The sequence below is a fragment of the Poecilia formosa genome, unplaced genomic scaffold, assembly GCF_000485575.1.
Source record: "Poecilia formosa unplaced genomic scaffold, Poecilia_formosa-5.1.2 Scaffold337, whole genome shotgun sequence".
Taxonomy (NCBI): domain Eukaryota; kingdom Metazoa; phylum Chordata; class Actinopteri; order Cyprinodontiformes; family Poeciliidae; genus Poecilia; species Poecilia formosa.
Genome location: NW_006800276.1, coordinates 403,739 through 423,224, shown reverse-complemented (window position 1 = coordinate 423,224; position 19,486 = coordinate 403,739). Strand labels below are relative to the sequence as shown.

The 19,486-nt window shown below is 46.0% G+C and overlaps 3 protein-coding genes and 1 long non-coding RNA gene across 5 annotated transcripts in view; 1 reads left to right on the top strand and 3 right to left on the bottom strand.

The window, feature by feature from the left end:
* rnpepl1 (arginyl aminopeptidase like 1) overlaps positions 1–1,954 on the bottom strand; it is a 10,402-nt gene extending 8,448 nt beyond the window's left edge. The window contains exon 1 of the mRNA XM_016661584.1: positions 227–1,954. Within this exon, the coding sequence (XP_016517070.1) occupies positions 227–715 (489 nt within the window). The 5' untranslated portion in view covers positions 716–1,954. The remainder of the gene's footprint in view (positions 1–226) is intronic.
* A 301-nt stretch (positions 1,955–2,255) lies between these two features.
* On the bottom strand, positions 2,256–16,532 carry abcc5 (ATP-binding cassette, sub-family C (CFTR/MRP), member 5). 2 transcript variants are annotated; one of them, XM_016661604.1, is made up of 30 exons: positions 16,356–16,532; positions 15,890–16,023; positions 15,020–15,111; positions 14,130–14,285; positions 13,917–14,061; positions 12,808–13,041; positions 12,551–12,724; positions 11,833–11,980; positions 11,605–11,753; positions 11,417–11,524; positions 10,659–10,822; positions 10,388–10,583; positions 10,244–10,315; positions 10,041–10,165; positions 9,897–9,969; positions 8,659–8,862; positions 8,440–8,583; positions 8,272–8,365; positions 8,026–8,195; positions 7,804–7,950; positions 7,038–7,167; positions 6,679–6,961; positions 6,409–6,595; positions 5,590–5,679; positions 5,307–5,496; positions 5,065–5,224; positions 4,687–4,765; positions 4,058–4,171; positions 3,826–3,990; positions 2,256–3,744 (listed from the first exon to the last, which is right to left on the bottom strand). In XM_016661604.1, the coding sequence occupies exons 2-30, from the start codon at positions 15,977–15,979 to the stop codon at positions 3,643–3,645; spliced, it is 4,185 nt and encodes a 1,394-aa protein (XP_016517090.1). In that variant the 5' UTR covers positions 15,980–16,023; positions 16,356–16,532; the 3' UTR covers positions 2,256–3,642. The 2 variants fall into 2 exon arrangements, with proteins under 2 accessions (XP_016517090.1, XP_007573778.1); XM_007573716.2 differs by having other exon boundaries at positions 15,890–16,043; positions 16,356–16,531.
* A 961-nt stretch (positions 16,533–17,493) lies between these two features.
* The window catches only part of rpl35a (ribosomal protein L35a), a 4,714-nt gene continuing 2,721 nt past the window's right edge, over positions 17,494–19,486 (bottom strand). The window contains exon 5 of the mRNA XM_007573715.2: positions 17,494–17,580. Coding sequence (XP_007573777.1) covers positions 17,557–17,580 — 24 coding nt within the window. The 3' untranslated portion in view covers positions 17,494–17,556. The remainder of the gene's footprint in view (positions 17,581–19,486) is intronic.
* The window catches only part of LOC107833142 (uncharacterized), a 1,289-nt gene continuing 1,173 nt past the window's right edge, over positions 19,371–19,486 (top strand). Inside the window, exon 1 of the long non-coding RNA XR_001658861.1 lies at positions 19,371–19,403. This is a non-coding gene — a long non-coding RNA (uncharacterized LOC107833142). The remainder of the gene's footprint in view (positions 19,404–19,486) is intronic.

Below are 19,486 nucleotides of genomic sequence, written 5' to 3'. Positions count from 1 at the left end.
TGAAACCAGTTTAAAACTAAATCTGAAACCAGTTTAAAACTAAATCTGAAACCAGTTTAAAACTAAATCTGAAACCAGTTTGAAAGAAAGTCTGAAACTAGTTTAAAACTAAATCTGAGGTGCTGCTGCCAGTTTGAAACTAGTTTGAAACAAAGTCTTGAACCAGTCTGAGCCCAGTGATGCAGTAGGACCTAAACCAGTCAGAGGAAGTGGTGTGTGTTCTCACCGCCGGGCCGTCCGTGGTCGTGTAGCGGACGGTGACCTGGATCAGCTGTTCGGGTCGCAGCGCTCCGGCCGGCAGGCTGATGACGAGCGAGGACCCGTAGTCGGTGAACGGGTCGACCCGGTAGGTGAGGGACGCCGGCTCGTCCTTTCCGTCCCCGGGAACCTTACAGTCTATGGAGTGGATCAACAGCGACGGGTGGGAGTCCAGGACGAGGGCGCTGACCCCCGGCTGGACCGGAACCAGGTCCAGAACCAGCCAGCCGCTCATCTCCTTCGCTGCAAAGTTCAGCCGCAGATCCAGGTGAAAGTGGCGCAGCCGGAAGCTCCTGAAGTTGGAGGCCGACGCCACGTCCACCAGGGGGCAGCGCGCGGCGCCGGGCCTCGGACCGGCCGAGGGCGGCTTGGGTTCGCCGGCGCAGCGCCCGCCGGACACCGGCAGCGCCTTCCGGCAGCAGCACAACGAGGGAGAGGTCTGCGTGAGTTCTGCCATGTTCTGCTGGACAGCAGAACCGAACCGGGCCGCAGATGGCCTAATCCAAGGTTAATCCCAGGTTAAACCTGGGTTCAAACCCGGGATTATCTCAATTCAAACCAAAACTACACCTGGTTTAGACCTGGACTGAAACCGGTTTACATCAAACCCATATTAGACTGGGATTAACCCAATTACCAGAACCAAACCTGACTTTGTACTTAAGCTTCCTAAATCCTGGACTAAACCCAACTATGTTTGACTTAACCCGATTTGGACCAAAACAGAACCAGATGTTTTTTTAGTTCAGGACAAGCTTGACCTTCGACCCAGGAAGTGCATCTACTGGTTACCAGTACACCCAGTCCAGATTGAACCCATTTTCAATAAACCAGAACCTCGAACTAGAACCGGTAAACCGGTCCGGTTGTAGTCTGGTTTACGAAACCCAGTCGGCCTACCGAACCGATAACCAGTCCAATTCACCTGCAGCAGAACTTTTTCCACTTGAACTCTGATCCAAACACAGTTTAGCGAACTGTCCAGCCCAGTTCTCCGGTCCGGACGACATTAAAACCCAGTGAATAGGTCCGGCAGTGGCCCAACGCCAGATGGAGTTGTGCAGAACGGAGCCGAACCGAACTGAGTCAAAGGGTTCCGTCTCCTTGACCCGGTTCCCTGCAGAGCGAGCCTCGGCCCCGCAGACAGAGTTCCGGACCGTTAAGTAAAATCCATCTGGACGGAACCGGACCAGCACCGGCTCCTTCGCTCCCGGTCCGGCTCGCAGAGGCGGGAAGGTTCCGGTGGACCGGGGCCAGAGGACAGAGTGTCCCCGGAGAACAAAGACCGACGGAGACCGGAGGACCGCGGAGGACAAACAGGAAGTACCAGAAAGTTTCTGCTGGCCGCCAGAGGGCGCTGTGGGGGCGAGGAGAGGAGGACAGCCGGGAGACCGGAGAGGCTGCGGGGGACAAACATCCATCCAGTGGTCTGTCCATCCGGCCAAAACATTATAAATCAATTCCTTACGGTTCAACAATCACCAATAAAGAAAAAAGAAAACAAAAACTTAAACAAAAAAACAAGGAAAAGAACCTTTTCCAGAACCACTTACCTGTTTGACCGAACCGCACGTCACGGTATGGAGCTACAACGGAGCGTAAATTTGTTCAAAAGAAAAAGATATATATATGAAAAAATAAGGTTTGGACAAAAGATTTGACACCGAAAAATGTTTTTGAAACAGAAAAAAAGTTTTAAACTGAAAAATAAGATTTCAAATTAAAATAAAGTTTTGAAATTGAAAAATTATATTTCAGCTCTTTCATCTCAAATCTACTCAAATATATGTGCTGAAAAATAGACAGAACATATAAGATTATGTGTTTTTGCAGTGTAGCTGAAGTTTTTAATTCTGTTTTGCTTTTCACTCGATCTTTAAAAAAATAATTTAACAGATTTATTAACAGACATTGAAGCCTCTGGTCTGGTTTTGCGTTTGGTCTTGACAGCCACCGTACACGCAGTTTTACCCCAAAATTAAGGGACAAGTCGGGAGGAGTGTGTTAAAATGCTTTTACTGGTTTTGTTCATCATGCTCTTATAAAAATACAGACACCAACACGGAGACACTTTGACAAAGGCTGATCTATCACAAGATTCAGAATGAAAACATCTTATCGCTCTGCAATGACCGAGGCGGTGACGTGCTCATGACGTCACAGCAGCAGTATCGGGTCCTCGCTCTGCTTCTCAACATGTAGCGGCTCATTTACAGTGACTCTGTACAGGTGGAGACCGTGTGCGTGCTGCCCCCTACAGGCACAGAGCAGAAACTGCATCATCACGGCCGATTCCTGTGCAGTAACAGTGTTTTTCCTGTAGGGGGCGGCAATGCCTCCCTCTGAAAGGCCAAAAATCTTTAAAGGCAAAGAGGTTCTGCACCTCAGACGTTTAAATTATTAATGAAAGCTCTCTACATTCCACATTAAAGCGCATCAGGCTGATTATAAACGGATATGACGCGGTTACGTCATCATTCGCTACAGCTGGAGACGCAGAAACGTCTCTGCTGATCTCCGACGACAGTAAAACTAAGACGATTGAATTAACAACTTCACATCAGCAGATGTTTCATACCAGGGGTCTGCAACCATCACTCCAGCTAAATAAATAAAACTCTGCAAATGTTACATCTTTAGTGAAAACACAACAAAAACATTTAAATAAATAGATACTGTAGGAAAATTGTGGTCATTCTTAAGGAAGCAACATTTTATTTTTGTTTTAAAACAGAAAAAGAAAACATTTAATTAAAAAAACAGGATTAATTTTATTCCAGGGGATGTTGGTGTTACCAGAGTATTAGCGCCATGCTATAAACATTTTTTAAAATAAAATGATGTAATAATAGGAATCAAGCACAATGTTTCAACTTTATTCTTGTAATATTTCAAGTTTATTGTCAAAATATTGACTTTATTCTCATGTGATTTAATTCTCTTTTAAAAGTGTTTTCTCATAGTTTTATAAATCTTATCCATGGCCCCAATATTCTGTCATGTGATGTAAACCAGAACAGCACTTAGTTTCCAACATAATGGTGAGAAAAATTATAAATATTCCTGACACTTGTGTGAATTTATTCCATGTAAAAATAAACCTAATAAATTGATAAAAATCTAAATAAAAGAAAAAAATTCTTGTTGCTGCATTTTCTTTAGCCACTTTTGTCTCTGGAGCCACAGGTTGCAAACCCCTGACCTGTACAGACAGGAAACCACAGGCTTTGACCTTTGACCCCACCCACCTCCGCATGCAGCCAGTCACACGGTGCCGCCTCCTCAGAGCGTCAGAACGAGTTCAACATAAATAAATAAAACGGAAACCGAGCAGCACCGAGCTTTCTGAGAGCAGCTTCTTCCTCATCATCCTCCTCATCTTCCTCATCCTCGGACGGACACTTTGCTCTCTGCGGCCGCCAGCATCGAACACAGCCGAGAGTTCTCATTGGCCAGCAGCCGGGCCGGCTCGTCGAACTCTGCCACCTGAGCCAATCAGAGACAGGCAGGCGTGTCACAGCGGGGTCTCCAGAGCAGCAGGTGTTCTGCGTTCTGATTGGCTCCTACCTGTCCCCGGGTCAGAACCATGATGCGGTCGGACGACAGGACGGTGTGGAGTCGGTGGGCGATGGTCAGCGTGGTGCAGTCCTGGAACGAGCTCCGGATCGTCTCCTGGATCAGGAAGTCCGTCTCCGCGTCCATGGCGGCTGTGGCCTCGTCCAACACCAACACCTGGATGAGAACCGGCCAATCAGAGGGCAGCACACAGGCAGGGGGCGGGACAATGGTCCTGTCTCACCTTGCACTGCCTCAGCAGAGCTCTGGCCACACACAGCAGCTGCCTCTCCCCCACCGAGAAGTTCTCCCCGTTCTCCACCACCTCCGACTCCAACCTCTGAGGAAGCTGAGACACCTGAGGGACAGACAGGAGGACAGACAGGAGGGACAGACAGGAGGAACAGACAGGAGGAACAGACAGGAGGATAGACAGGAGGATAGACAGGAGGGACAGACAGGAGGGACAGACAGGAGGATAGACAGGAGGGACAGACAGGAGGGACAGATAGGAGGATAGACAGGAGGGACAGACAGGAGGGACAGATAGGAGGATAGACAGGAGGACAGACAGGAGGGATAGACAGTAGGACAGATAGGAGGATAGACAGGAGGACAGACAGGAGGATAGACAGGAGGACAGATAGATTAATATTAACCACGTTACCTTCGGTTGTTGTAAAAATGAAATGACTTTTACTTAAATTTTACTTCCTGATTGAACGCCTTCAAATAACAAAAGGTTTTGTCCAACAGTGAACCAGGAGTATCAGGAAGGTTTTGCATCACCATTCTTCTCTCAGAAACAGAAACTCTTCCAGGACATGTAAACGTTTGACCCGCTCCGGTGCCGTCCGGTGAGGATTCACTCACCGACTCCTTCATGTGACTCCTCTCCAGAGCGTCCCAAATCTTCTCCTCACTGTACTGGTTGAACGGATCCAGGTTGGACCTGCAGCAACAGAAATTTTGGTCTGATCTGAGCAACAGAAAGTTTTCACACCCCTTCACTTTCCCACACAATCTGACATGTTAAGGTTTTGTTCTAGATCCAACTGATGTACTGTTTGCTTTAGGAAAACCTTCAGACTGACATGAATCATGCCTTGATTCATGCTGATCCGGTACGTCTATGTGCACTGGATCACTCCGGTACACAAAGACGTACCAGACTGATCCAAAACCCTCAGCCAGGATATCAGAAGAGTGACTGAAAGTGACAGCTGGGAAAAACAAGACAGGAAGTTCTACCTGACTGTCCCGCTGAACAGAACCGGGTCCTGCGGGATGATGGACAGCTTGCTGCGCAGATCGGCCAATCCGATGTCGCTGACGTCGATGCCGTCAATCAGGATGGAGCCTCCGGTGCGCTCCACCAGACGGAACAAGGCAACGCCCAGAGACGACTTCCCTGCAGGACCAAACCCTTGATCTCAAAACATGACCTCTGGGGTGCAGTTCCTCTGTCTCACCGTCCCAAATACCCTGTCTACCTGATCCGGTTCTGCCGATGATGCCGACCTTCTCTTTTGGTCTAATGGAGCATGAGATCTTGTTCAGAACCAGAGGGAGGTTCTCCTGGTACCTCATCTCCACATCCCGGAACACCAGCTCCCCCTGCTGGGGCCAGTCAGGCGGAGGAGCCCGACCTTTAACCCGGGCGGGAGCCTCCTGGGACAAAGACTGAAGCAAACAGAAATCAGTCTAACATCTGGGTTCATCAGAGACACTAGGAACACCAGTGTTCCCAGTTAGTGAGGAAACTGCTCCCAGTACCTGGATGTAGTGATGGATTCTCTCCACGGAGGTGAAGCGAGCTTCAGTTTCTGAGGCGAGTCGCACCGTGAACTGGAACAGTCCTGTTAACTGGGACAGAGGTTCTCCTTCAGGATCCAAAACAACCCCAACAGTCCAGCAGACACATCCCCAAACTCTGGTCCAGAGCAGACCCCAACAACAGCAAAGAAAACGTCTCCTGGTCCCGAGACCGAATCACAGATAAATGAGTTCAACAAAAGAACTCAATGAACTCCGTCAACCTTCAACTGGACCAACTGCAGAGGAGCCCGAAGACCTGAGAGATCAGAAGGTCCACTTGTACCGTTACAGAGCGAGGGGATACTATATGGGGTTGAATTATCTTAACAAAGAAGCTCTTATCTCGTCATCCAGTGAAATGTCCACTGTTGACGGCACACGCTTGGTTCCCCAAACTGGTGAAAACGACTGTCAACAAAGTACTGAAGTTCAAAGGTACCTGAATTGAACCAGTTCAAGAAAGTGGAAATGCACTAAAAGACCCTGGCTGATGGACTGAGTAGAACCTGTTTTCTAGAGCAATGGATAATAGTCCCGGTCCACAAAAACCACATGTTTTAGATGCGTCAAGCAACCACCTGAATCAGATGGTTCGGGGCTTGGAGAACATTGTTCTAGAAAAAGACACCAGACAGAACGGTTCTGACACTTGTTCCTTCAAAGAGATTTTTCATACAGGAAAGACGACCCAGTTAACACAGATCTTACTGGATATGATGGTTTGGTTGCTGTTTGGTTGGAACAGGTTTACAGGCAGAACTTAAAGGTTTCAGTTACCTGGACAGCGTAGGAGATGGCAAGCCCGGCGTAGGCGGGGGGGATCTGTCCGTGCATCAGAACCATCATCAAAGCCGTCATGCTGATCAGAGACACGCTGATGATATCCAGACGAACCGCCAGCCAGCGCATGGCACAGCTGAACAGGTAGAAGGGAGCCTGGTTCTGGTCTAGTAAAAACTGGTACCTAAATAAACCAGAACACAGTAATCAGGTCCTGACCTCATGAGCTCTGGATGTCAGGGCAGAGGTTCTGGTTCTGACCCTGACCTGCAGAGGAAGTCCTGGCCACGGTCGTAGGCCTGCAGAGTCGTCAAGCCCTGGATGCTGGATGTGATGTGGGACATGAAAGGTGACATAGTCACATTGTCCAAACGTTTCAGCTCCCGGATGAATACCTTAGAGACGCTGTGGAGAACAGCAAAGCCCAAGACCAGAGGTCCAACAGCCACTAGGAACCATGGGAAAACACAGCTGATGACACCCAGGCAGAAGAAGACCAGGATCACATTCTGGATAAACATTTCTGCCTGGAAGGGCAGCCGGGTGTCAACTGGAATGAGACAGAGACAAAACTGAGTCAAGCAAAGACCAGAACCCCAGAAAATGGTCCAGTCCTGCTAACCTACCTTCATCCATGTCCTTGGAGAAGCGATTGAGGATCCGTCCTGTAGGAGTCATGTCAAAAAACTTCATGGGGCAGCGCAGGATTTTGTGGAAAAGTTGGTCATGCAGTTTGGAGGAAGCTCTCAAAGTTACCTAGAAAGACACAACCATGGTGTTAGCACTGGGAGAAAGGGTACCTGCAATCTGTTGGGCTTAATCTGGTGTAAAGGACCGCTCAGACCAGACTTCCTGAAAGATGCCATGCTGCTCCTCACATTGTTGTGCCTCCACATTGAGGAATGCTAAAGATCAGGGCCAGTCGGTAAGTCTCACTGGGAGAACCGTGTTTCACTCTGACCTAAAATGGTCTTCAAAGGCCTTAAGGTCTAATTCCTTCACAGCAGTGGTGACCACTGCTAACAACGGCTAACAACTTGAAGAATTCTTACCAAAACTTTAACACAATTATCAAACTAACTTTGTTCAGCTGAAGTAAATTAACACTTTAAGCACTTAGCCTTAATCTGGAAAAAGTTATTAATTGGAAGCTAAGTGCACTAAATATTTACAAAGTTAGCAAAAGCACTAAACAAAAAGTAGCTCCAATAGTTTACCGGTCAAAACGGGAGACTTGACAGGTACACCTCTTCTTAGCTTTTCACTCCACCTATGAAAAAGTCTGTGGTGATGTTCAGAACGGACACCTGGACTGCTCCCTGCCTAAAGCTGACCCACTGAACCCTCTTTAACCGGACCAGTCCGGACCGGACCAGGAGTCTGGGCTCTGACCTTGACGAAGGCGATTCCTCGGATGAGTTTGAAGATCAGCATGACTCCCATGGAAGAGGCATAAATGACGGTGTACTGTTGCATCTTGGGATTGTCCTTCATGCTGAAACTCATTGCTGAGCTGTTGCCCACGGTTACCGTGGTATTCTGGAAACCAGGAGAGAGGAGTCAGAGGAAGAGGCGATGAAGGTGATATGAGGAGGAGGATGTCAGGCGACCCACCCCGCTGCCCTGGTTGATCCAGTAGCTCAGCCACCAGTGGCAGAAAGCCGCACTTCCCACATTGAGAACAAACAGAACCAGGATCAGCAGGCAGGGGGAGGAGCCTCCGCAAGCCGCCATGTAGACCCTGAACACGGGCCAGGACACGGCCCCATACTGCTGCTCTTCACCTTGGAGAACAGCAGAACATGGTCAGAACCGAACAGTCCGGGTTAGGGCTAGACGAGTCGGTAATGAAGTCAGTACCGTTGTCTTTGACAACCGGCGAACTCTTCTTCACGGATCCTGGTTTGGTGTCGGCCGGTTTCCTCTGAGAGCCGCCCTGCTTCCTGCTGGGGACCTGAAACACAGAAAGGGTGATTCAGACAGACGGACAGATGGACTCAAGACAGATGGACTCAGACAGACTGGTACCTCTATGACGGGCGGGTCCCCCAGCTGGAAGTGGTTGAACATGGCTGCATAGTCTCCATTCAGCTTCATCAAGTCGTCATGGTTACCCTGCTCCACTATGCTCCCCTCCCTCATCAGAATGATGTCATCACAGTCCACCATGTACTGCGGACACACAGGTATCTCTATGGTAACCCTATGCAGCGGACGGACATCTGTCAGAGTCTGGAGGAAGGCTACCTGCAGCTGGTGGGTGACGAAGATGACGGTCTTGTTGTGAAGCTGCTTCTTGATGGCGTTGCGGAAGATGTGATTGGCCACATGGGCGTCCAGAGCGCTCAGAGGGTCATCCAGGATGTAAACGTCCCGGTCGCTGTACAGCGCTCGGGCCAAGCTGATCCGCTGCCGCTGGCCGCCGCTCAAGTTGGCGCCGCGCTCTCCGATCTGATTGGACAGATACTTTGGAGGTGAGTGACAAGGTTAATGTTGCTGTTTCGGTCAAAGGGATTAGAAGTGACCAATAATTTTGCAACATAGTCCAAATATGAGGCAGATCTAAATTTAGCTGTGTCCAGATCTGGTTCTAAGACTAAACTAGGAACGACCAGCACTTCCCTTGGTTCCTAACCTGATGAATAATCAACAAACCTCAAGGACAGATTTCAGTTCAGTATGAACTCAGCCAATACAAACCATTGACGAGTTTAGTCTTTAAGGAACAAGGAAGTAGAAAAACAGGACTGAGGTACCGGCTATTGTGCCACAATGAGCTCTGGAGCTGGTCGTTCATGGAGTAAATACGATACAAGTTCTAACTAGGTCCAGTTCTGGTCCTAAGACCCGACTGGGAAAAGTCACCATTTGCCTTTGGTTCTTAACCTCAACAACCTTCAATGAAACCAGGTTGTTAGAAACCAACATTAGAGTGTGTTTGTTTGAATTGTTTACTCAGAATGCCCTGCATTGTAGTCCACTTCCTGCTTTTGAAGCGGTCTGCATTCAAACCGCACCAGAGTTCACTTCAACCGAACCGTGACTGAGGGTTGTAGAGTTTCTAGGCAAACCGACTGGAGTTCGATTAAAGCTGCTGTGAATGTTCTTGGAGAGTCTTTGTATAAAAAAAACCTGAAGAAGTTTTTAACTCAGTTGTCTGCTTCAGCACCTCAATCTGCTGTTAGTGCTGTTTCCATCATGCACATGTTGTAAGTATCAGAAAGTGAAAGCTCCCTCCACTGGTGGGTCTGTGCCTTACCAGAGGCACCAAAAGCTGAAAAGTACAGATCTCCATCTTGAAGTGGAGGGCTCTCTCTGGTCCATGCTAGTTAGCAACCTTTACTTCCTGTTTACTACACCATACTTAGCGTGGGTAGCCTGGTTCATTCATTCCAAACCAGTAAACGGAAACATGGCTAATTCGCTTTTTCTTTTTAAAAGTTTGTTCAAAATTTGCATAACAGAGAAACAGGAAATGACATCACCTCTGTGAGGTCAGCATTAGGCAGCAGAGTCAGGTCCAGTTTGAGGCAGCAGGCACTGAGGACAGACTGGTACCTGCAGAGACACAGAGACGGTGAGTCTACCTGTGGACCGCCCAGTCCTGAGTCCACGTGTCTCTGCCTCACCTGTCCTCCTGGTATTCCCGTCCAAACAGGATGTTGTCTCTCAGCGTGGCGTTCAGGATCCAGGCCTGCTGAGCGACGTAGGCCATCCTTCCCCGGACCGCCACACTGCCCTCCAGCATCGTCATCTGCAAACACACCAACCAGTCAAAACCAGTCCCTACCAGCTACCTGCTGGGAACAATGGGGCACACTGGAGACGTCACCTGTCCTAAGATGGCTGAGATCAGAGAGGTCTTCCCACTGCCGACGCAGCCGCAGACACCGAGCAACTGTCCCTGGAGACATTCAGAGACACAGAGTATAAAGGACAGGAAGGTGGTCAGAGGCACAGAGTGAGACACACCCACCTGCTGGACGTTCAGGGTAATGCAGTGCAGGGTGCTCTGAGGACGCTGGGAGGGATGGGGGGCCGCCAGGAGGGGGGGACAGCTGTCCTCATCCCCATCTTCCTCCTCAGGACTTGAATCTGCGTCTCCTCCCAACAGGGAGCCGGTCACCTCCTCCTTCTCCTCCTTGTCCTGGAGGACACCTGCGTCTCTGCACCTGGACATGAGGACATGTTGGACCTGAACCTGAAGCTAGTACCGAGGCGGTTCTGTCAGGTCCGTCTGGGTTTACTTTTCTCTCTGTCGATAGCGGCCGGCTGCTCGGACACACGGGCTGGCCTGGGCACTCTGCCCTGCGCCTTCCCATCCTAGAGAGGCTCCGCATATCTCCACGGCAACAAGAGGGTCACTAGGCAACGCTCGGACGCTGTCAATCTCTGGCAACAGGAAGAGACTCTGAACGCAGACACAGAGCGGTCACATTAGCTGAATCTGGCACCACAGCTCTGCTCCTCAACAACCCGATCAGTCACTCTGCAGGTAGGTGGCGCTACAACATCATGGGATCAAGTGGAAGCTAACGCTGATGTACTAGGTCAACATGGTATCTTGTGAAAGCTAATGCTAAAGCATTACATCAAAAGCTAGCTATATCAAGATGTTATTGAGATGAAGTCATCTATTGGAAGCTAATGCTGAAGTGCAGAAGAAGTGGAACTGCTGTGTAAAAACTCTTCATCCTCTTCAAAATAAGAGCATAAATACAAACATGTAACTGCTTGAAGAATTATTAACATTCAATAACCAAGACTTTATTCAACAGAAAGTTTACAAAACAGCAGAGTAAATTAGTGCTTTAGTTAGCATGTTAGCTAAATGTGCTAACTGTTTTCAAAGTTAGCAAAAGTGTTAAACTGCTAAGGCAAAAATTACCACAGCTATTGCTAGGAGAACTAATTTTCAGCTTAGCGCTGAGCTAAAAATTATCTGTGCTATTAGCGGATTAGTGAAAGGTATTTGGCAGGATGTGTCCGACGGTCAGTTCCATACCTTGAATCTCTCCATGGCCACTGAAGCCTCCGACAGGGACTTGACAGAAATTGGCGTCACTTTAAGGGCAAAGGTCATGGCGTTGAAAACCGTGACGACAGTGAAGGCCTGGAAAAGAGGGCGGAGTTAACATGCTGGTGAACAGGTGAGTGTAGGTATGTGAGCTGACATATGGAGGCGTTTGGAACCTGAGCGGCTGTGAGGTCGTATCCTAGCAACATGTGAGTGGAGAACGTCACAACGCTGGCGATAACGACCACGATGGGAGCCACGCCCACCGTGATGCTCTGGAAATACCCTGTGAGCTCCAGCAGGCGGCGCTCCTCGTCCCGGATCCCTGACAGGAAGCAGAAACAGGTCACAGCCTGTGTTACCACGGCAACGGGGAGGAGGAGGGCCGTCCGGAGACCTCGTACTTTGGACGTCCCCTGAGAAGGCTTTCACCCAGGCGTACATCTTGATGAACTTGATGTAGCTGAGGATCTCGTTCATCTTCTGCACTCGCCTGTCAGTGACGGCCACGCCCTTCCTCCTGAAGTACGCCGTCATCCTGGAGCTGAACATCTGGAAGCAGAAACACAGATTATGTCACCTTCCTTCAGGATCCCACTCATTACGGTGTGCCAAACACAGATTCACATAAAAATCCTGATTCCAATTTACTATGATGCAGAATTTATTTAAAATATCCCAAAATCAATTTTAAAATATAAAAAGATACAAATAATGTGCATTCTTTTTTATTTTATTTATTTTACATATAGTCATATTTATATTACTTACAATATCACACTTATGTATATATTTTTTATGAGTTTTACATTGCTTATGGTTATATTTGTATTTGCCAATATTTGCATGGAGCAGCTGTCAACATATAAAAAATTTTCCATTGGGGATCAATAAGTACATTCTCCCTCAGCTCATTTCTTTTTTTCAATATGTAACAAAAATAAATAAATGAAAAGACAGTAATATACTGGACACATTAGTGTCTATTGTTTTGCTTTGCAATGCAGACTGCAGAAGACCTTCAGGATCCTTTGCAGACCGACATATTAAGGCAGAAATTATTATGAGTTTGATTTTGAATCAAATTCTGAGTTAGTAAAAGATTCTCAGCTCTTTACTCACCATGGTGGGATAGAAGAGGATGAAGACGGAGGATCCCAGCAGCGATGTTGGACCCAAGATGTACAGGTTGTACGCGACACCGAGAACGGCCAACAGGGGGCCACCCGCTAGCAGACTGCCCACTGCCGCTGCGTCAAACATCCGCTGCCCGTCGCTGGAGCACATGTTGATGAGCTGAGTGTGAGGAATAACCCAGATGAAACCGTTAGCGGCGCCACTCGCTTCCTGTGAAGCCACCAAGCGGTCCAGGAACCAACCTGGCCCACAGACTTGTCCCGGACGCTGCGCAGTCGCAGGATCTTCTCAAAGGCCAAGCTGAGCACAGCTCCTCTCAGCCTGCACCCGGTCCGGTAGTTCTGGGCCCAGGTCAGAGCCAGAGACCAGGACCGCATCAGCTCCGTGGTCAGGAGCCCCAGGACCAGCAGCAACCCGTAGGTCAGGTCTGATTCCTCCTGCTGGGTGTAGTCCAGCAGACGCTTCACCACAAACGCCTGGAGAGAGAGCAGAGCGGCGGTGAGTCTCAGAACACAGAACGGGCATAATAAGAAAAACCAGGGGGAGAACCAGAAATGAAGAGAACCAGAACCAGAACCTAGGAGGATAAATGGTTGTGGAAAATGGTTACAAGGCCTTAAGACTCCATTGAAACAGGGTGAGAAGGTGACGAGAACCAGGTGTGGTAATTAAAAACTGGGACAAGGTGTGGGAAAAAATAGAAGCAGGTGTGGTGATTGAAAACAGGAAGTAGGTATGGAGATTAAAACAGGAAGCAGGTGTGGAGATTAAAACAGGAAGTAGGTATGGAGATTAAAACAGGAAATAGGTGTGGAGATTAATACAGGAAGTAGTTGTGGAGATTAAAACAGGAAGTAGGTGTGGAGATTAAAACAGGAAATAGGTGTGGAGATTAAAATAGGAAGTAGTTGTGGAGATTNAAAACAGGAAGTAGGTGTGGAGATTAAAACAGGAAATAGGTGTGGAGATTAAAATAGGAAGTAGTTGTGGAGATTAAAACAGGAAGTAGGTGTGGTAATTAAAACAGGAAATAAGTGTGGAGATTAAAACAGGAAGTAGGTGTGGAGATTAAAACAAGAAGCATGCGTGTGGAGATTAAAACAGGAAGTAGGTGCGGAGATTAAAACAGGAAGTAGTTGTGGAGATTAAAACAGGAAGTAGGTGTGGAGATTAAAACAGAAAGTAGGTGTGGAGATTAAAACAGGAAGTAGGTGTGTGTTATTAAAAAAAACAGGAAGCAAGTGTGGGTAGGACTGGTTTCGTACTCTACTGGCACAGACCCAGACTGTGGTTCTAGTGATCAGCAAAGGTAACCGTTACAGGTGTGTGATATCAGCTGGAGGAGACTCACTGGGCCGCTGAATCCGGCGAGCTGAGTGACAGTGAGGCAGAGGATGGACAGGAGGAGCCGGGCCCGGCAGAAGGTCCAGACGACCGAACATAGGGACGCCTCGGTTCCTTTGGACCTCTGCTCCTCCTCCCACAGTGTCCTGAGCCTGGACAGCCACAACAACCATTCAGCTGCAGAGCTAACTCACACGGAAAACACCGGAGTGCCACCCACCTCACACTGTTGTCATGGCAACGCTCCTTTGGCGCCACAGGCCACACGTCCTCCAATAGGAGCTGCCCTTTCCTGCGAGCTTCCAGAGCCAGAGGAGTCAGCCAGTGAAACGTCATGAAGGAGAAGAAACCCGCTCTGTCGACTGGGTGGGCACACCTGAGGAGAGATACACACCTGAGGAGAGATACACACCTGAGGAGAGGTGTGTGTTTGAAGAGTCGCTAGATTTGTCACAAGTTGCTCTTTTCAAAAGCTCCCTAGATTTGTTGCTAATTGTAATTAGAAAAAAACAAGAAGATTTGACCTAAATTTTTTATTTATATTCATATAAATATATATATATTTAGCAATTTTCAAAAAGCTTTGCTAGTTCAGCACTAGAGGCTTCTTTGAGAAAGTTATTAGATTAGTCATAAGTCTTTTCTTTTTTTTTAATGACTGCATACTGGTTGGTTTTGAAGGAAAAAACATCACTAGATTTCACAAGTTGCTCTTTTCAGATTGTCACTAGATATATCGCTAGTCACTTTAAAAAAAAAACATTGCTAGATTTATTGCTCGTAAGAAAAAAAAGGTTTAGGGTAGGGATTTGTTGTAAGTTACTTTTTTGGAAATAAGTAAATAAATTGCCAGATTTGTCGCTAGTCGCTGTTTTTTTCCTGTAGTTACTAGATTTGTCAGTAATTGCTGCTTGAGGGAAAAAAAGCTGCTAAAATTGCCTGAAAGTTGCTAGATAAAGTGACAAAGTTGCTAAGTTAGCAATAATGCTTTCCCTTGTCCTGACCACACCCCCATCTAACCCCACACTTGGCCACGCCCCTCAGTATGTCTTGGCTTCTACATGTGTTTGGGGCGGGGCTAAGCTTTCACAGGTCAGACATGCTTCTCACCTGTCATCCTTCTGCTCTGTGGCTCCGCCCTTTGCCAGCTCTTCGTCATGGCAACCAGCTGGTCTGTCCTCAGACAAACCCTGGAGGAAAATCTGGAAACACACACACACACACACACACACACACACACACACACCTGAGCAGCAGGTCAATCAAAGACATGCTCATTTCTGGGTTTTGTCATCAAAACTGGTCCTAGTTCTGGTTCTGAGTGTGTTTAAGCTGATTACGGTCCTCAGAAAGATAGAAAAAACTGATTGGACTGAGTTTTGGTTCTGAATGTGTTTACACAGTTAATTGTCCTCATAGAGATAGAAAAAAACAAACTGGTTCTGAGTGTGTTTATACAATTAACACTCCTTATAAAGACGAGAAAAGCGGACGGGACCAGGTTCTGGTTCTGATGGTCCCAACACAGACAGGAGGAGCATCACATTGGTCTGAGGGATGATCTGAGCATGCTCAGATGAAGTCAATCAGACTGAGCACGTGCAAAGCTCACGTTCCTCTCACGTTCCTGCCCCGTGACGCTGTCACGCTCTGAAGCAGCCAATCCAGAGCCTCGCAGCTTCTCTGCCCCAGCCAATCAGCTCGCGGCTCTCCGCTCAGCGTGACAGAGTGGGCGGGGCTTCTTATATAAACAGACTTCAGCTTTGTTCTGAGCTCCTGTCCGCATACTCCTCATCCCAGGCTTTTATTTTGAAAACTTAATCAACATCACTGAGCATCTTTCTGCTCATGTTAAAGTGATTCTATGTTTTTGGTGACCTTTCTGAGGAATATTCCTTAAATTTAAATCTTTATAAGCACTGAAGAGGTTTAAATCTGTCCTCTCCTCTGATTGGACGGTCTGGTGTGATATGTTCTCACCTGGTTCTGGCTGACCTCTGACCTAGGCGGAGCGTCGCAGGAGTTCTGCGGTAGACCCGACTCGCTCCTTCCAAAGTCATGTTGTTTCATTGTCTATCAGACCACATGGAGGCGTGACCTCTGACCCCGGCACGCTGAACAACAGGGGAAAATACTGGGAAACGTGCAAATAAAGAAAAACATCTGAATATTACAATAAAACTTCATAGAACATAACAGAAACACATTAACAACACTGAGGAGGGAGCAGGGGTCAAATTTCATCTTCAGGTGAACCTCCAGGTGTGTGCCAGGTACTGCAGTACAGCAGCTGGAACACTGTGTACGGATACTACAGAGTACTACGGAGGACTCCTTCAAAATAAAGGCCTGTGATGATGCGCTAATGACCGGAGCCGTCCGTCCGCGCGCTCGAACCCCATCAGAGATCAAACAGTCGACCGCCCTCACCTGCGCGGGTTCTCACCTGTCCGTGGGTGCGCGCGTGTCCGTGTCCGCGCGGCTCTCTGTCCTCCTGCAGCTTCGCTCAAGTGATGCTGCGGCTCAGCGCCGGCGGGGCGGGGTACCATGGGAAATGGAGTTGCGACACAAAAGATGCGTCACAACCGGAAGCTAAGGAAAATTATATCAATTGGACTTTTATTAAGGTGGTTCAGAGAGGATTTAAGGTAGAGAACAGTTAGAGAGCCTCTTCTTCTGCGATGTCAGTTTGGACAGAAACAGTGAAATAAATCCTATTCCTGAAGGATCCTGTATAAATAACGAAATGGCGCCCCCTGCTGTCGGTGGCTCACTGAGGCATCTTCAGCCGGGAAACAAACGGGTTTATTTCTACGACGGCGTAGTAGGGACATTTTAGACAGAAAAGTTGGACATTTCCGCCAATAAATCTCAGAAAATTCATAGGAAAAAGGCAGAAATTTCAGAGCCTGAAAAGTTGAAGATTTGCAATAAAATTCTTTTTGAGATTAGTCTCAAAAAATGTTATGAAAAAAAGGAAACAAAAAAGATCATATAAAATGTATAAAAAAATAAATTTCAGTTTGAAAAGTTGGAAGATTTGCAAGAAAATTTTGTCTCAAAATTTTTATGAAAAATAGCAAACAAAAACAAGTTATCGTAGAAAATGGAAAAAAGTCAACTTTAATTTTAAAAAGTTATTGGAAAAAAATATAGGAAAAACAAGCAAATTTCTGAGTTTGAAAAGACAAAAAAAAAATAGCTAGAAAAGTCATGTTTTTCTATATCTATTAATCTCAAAATTTGAGTTTTTTGGTGGAAATTCACGTATTTTTTTTTTTATCTCTACAGATATAGTATAATGATTCGGATTCATCCCAACAGTGAAATCCTTGTATTGATGTTTGAAAACCCAGAAGGTGTCAGTATTTAGTGTTAATATTTTCTACATGAGAATAGAAACAGCCTTTATTGTCCCAAAGAGGAAATTCAGGGGCACAATGTTCACACAAAGTTCTTAAAGTGGTAAAACATATAAAATGATTAATAAAATATTGTATAAGACTGTAATAGAAAATACTGAGTAGTTTTTAGAAGTTGTGATGTGGAACCGAGTCGGATAGAAGAACAAAAACACACAGCAGTTTGGCGCTGATCAGTTTATTGATCCGTTTTTATCATTTCTGTGCAAACATGATGGATCGTCTTCACACACGAGACGGATACAGCATCTGCAGAGACAGAAAGAGACACTGTCAGAATAAAAGCACCGGGGCTCCTTCACAATAAGAGAACACCAGATATTCCTGCTGTGCCGGTTCAGATCATGAAACAAATTCTGGTTCCACAGAAATAAATCAGGATTTATCTGATCAAACTGAATTTATTCAAAAACATATAAAAATCAGAGATGCACCAAAAGAAAAATCTGGGCCAATACCGATATTTATAGATTTTAAATATTTCCTTAACTTCTGACAAAAGCAGAAAATACAACAGGACAGAAATATACATCTGTTAATATCGGCTGATATTTATTGTGCATCTCTAATAAATATATTTTCAACAGATTAATAATAATTTCTGTATGTTTTGGTAAACAAAGAAAATCTGTAGATATTGCAGCTTAAAGTTGGAGGTTTATTTATAAAATCAGAATCAGCCGTTTGAAATTCTGGTGGAAAAAGAACAAGTGTTTTCTTTTTAATCGGAAGACTGAAAAATAAATAAATTCTGGTTCAGTCAAACATTGAAGCATTAAAAGTCGAAACAGATTTTTACAAACAGATGCGAGTCCAATTTTTAGATTGTGGTTTCAAAAGATCCGGTTCCTTCTAGAGCAACACTGGGCTGATTGTAAACTGATTAATGATCAATCAAGTAGAAATTTAAATTCAATATTTGTAGAACTTTGATTGTTACCAGTAAGAAATTCACGTCAGATTCCTCTAAATCTCTGATTTGTTCTCAGCACGGTGGGCTAAAGTTTAAAACTTCAACTGACAGAGTGCTTTACCCACAATTCACTGCTGCATGTCATATTTTGAATGTAAAAGTGGAAATATCACAAAAAATATCAGTTTTTAAAAGTAAAATAATAAAATTATTTGTTTTTCTGCGCTGTCCATGTGTGAAAACTACCAGATTTTGTTCTGTATTCAACAACTCAAAGACATCTGAGCAGCCAAATATCTCAACAAAACAGCACAAAAGCCAAAGCGGTGACCGGTCCGCCATGTTGGATGTTATGGATCCGAAGTTGATGACGTAACAAACTCTCCTGTGTTTGCAGGTTTGTAACCGGCGCACCCTGACCGAGTTCACACTCTACAGAAAATCACAATTTCTGCACTTAGGAATCCTGAAAAATTGATTTTAAAATGTGTTTCAGTTGTAAACTGAATCCACCATGTTGAATAATTCTATATTTATTTTATTATTTCAGAAAAGCCAGGCAGCTAAGCTAACCTCATACGAGTAAATAAAGTTTCACATTTTTATGAACAAACTGATTTTTGTTTAACTGATTGAATTTGACCCTGTATGGAATCTTACAAACTAGTTTTGAATAAATGTTTTTTTTTAGTCTTTTTCTCTTTCAGTCGCATCATTTAAACAGAAACTATAAACCAGGGGGTCCCAAAGTGGGTCCTGGAGGCCCGGCATCCTGCATGTTTCAGTTCTCTCCCTGGTTTAACGCACCTGGATCAAATGATGGCTCAATAGAGGCCAAAGAGGAACATTGACATGATGAAAAGGTTGTTACTACCACCAGAGAGAGAACTAAAACGTGCAGGATGCCGGGCCTCCAGGACCCCCTTTGGCCACTCCTGCTATAAAACAGTTTGAATAGAAAAATTGGTTTCTGGATCAAAACGTGAAAATCTGAACCATATCACTGCAGCGGCTGCGTTTCCACTTGAAAAGTGCAGAAAACTGTCAATATTCTGCTGATGCTGAAAAAACATGATTGCAAAATTAAAATCACATGAATACGTTTGTTCACACGATAAAACATTAAAAATCATGCTGATAATACAAAACAGTTTTTATTGTCGGGATTAGGGCTGAAACGATTCCTCGAATGATTCGAGTACCTCGATTACTAAAATTCCTCGAGGAAAATTTACCTGCCTC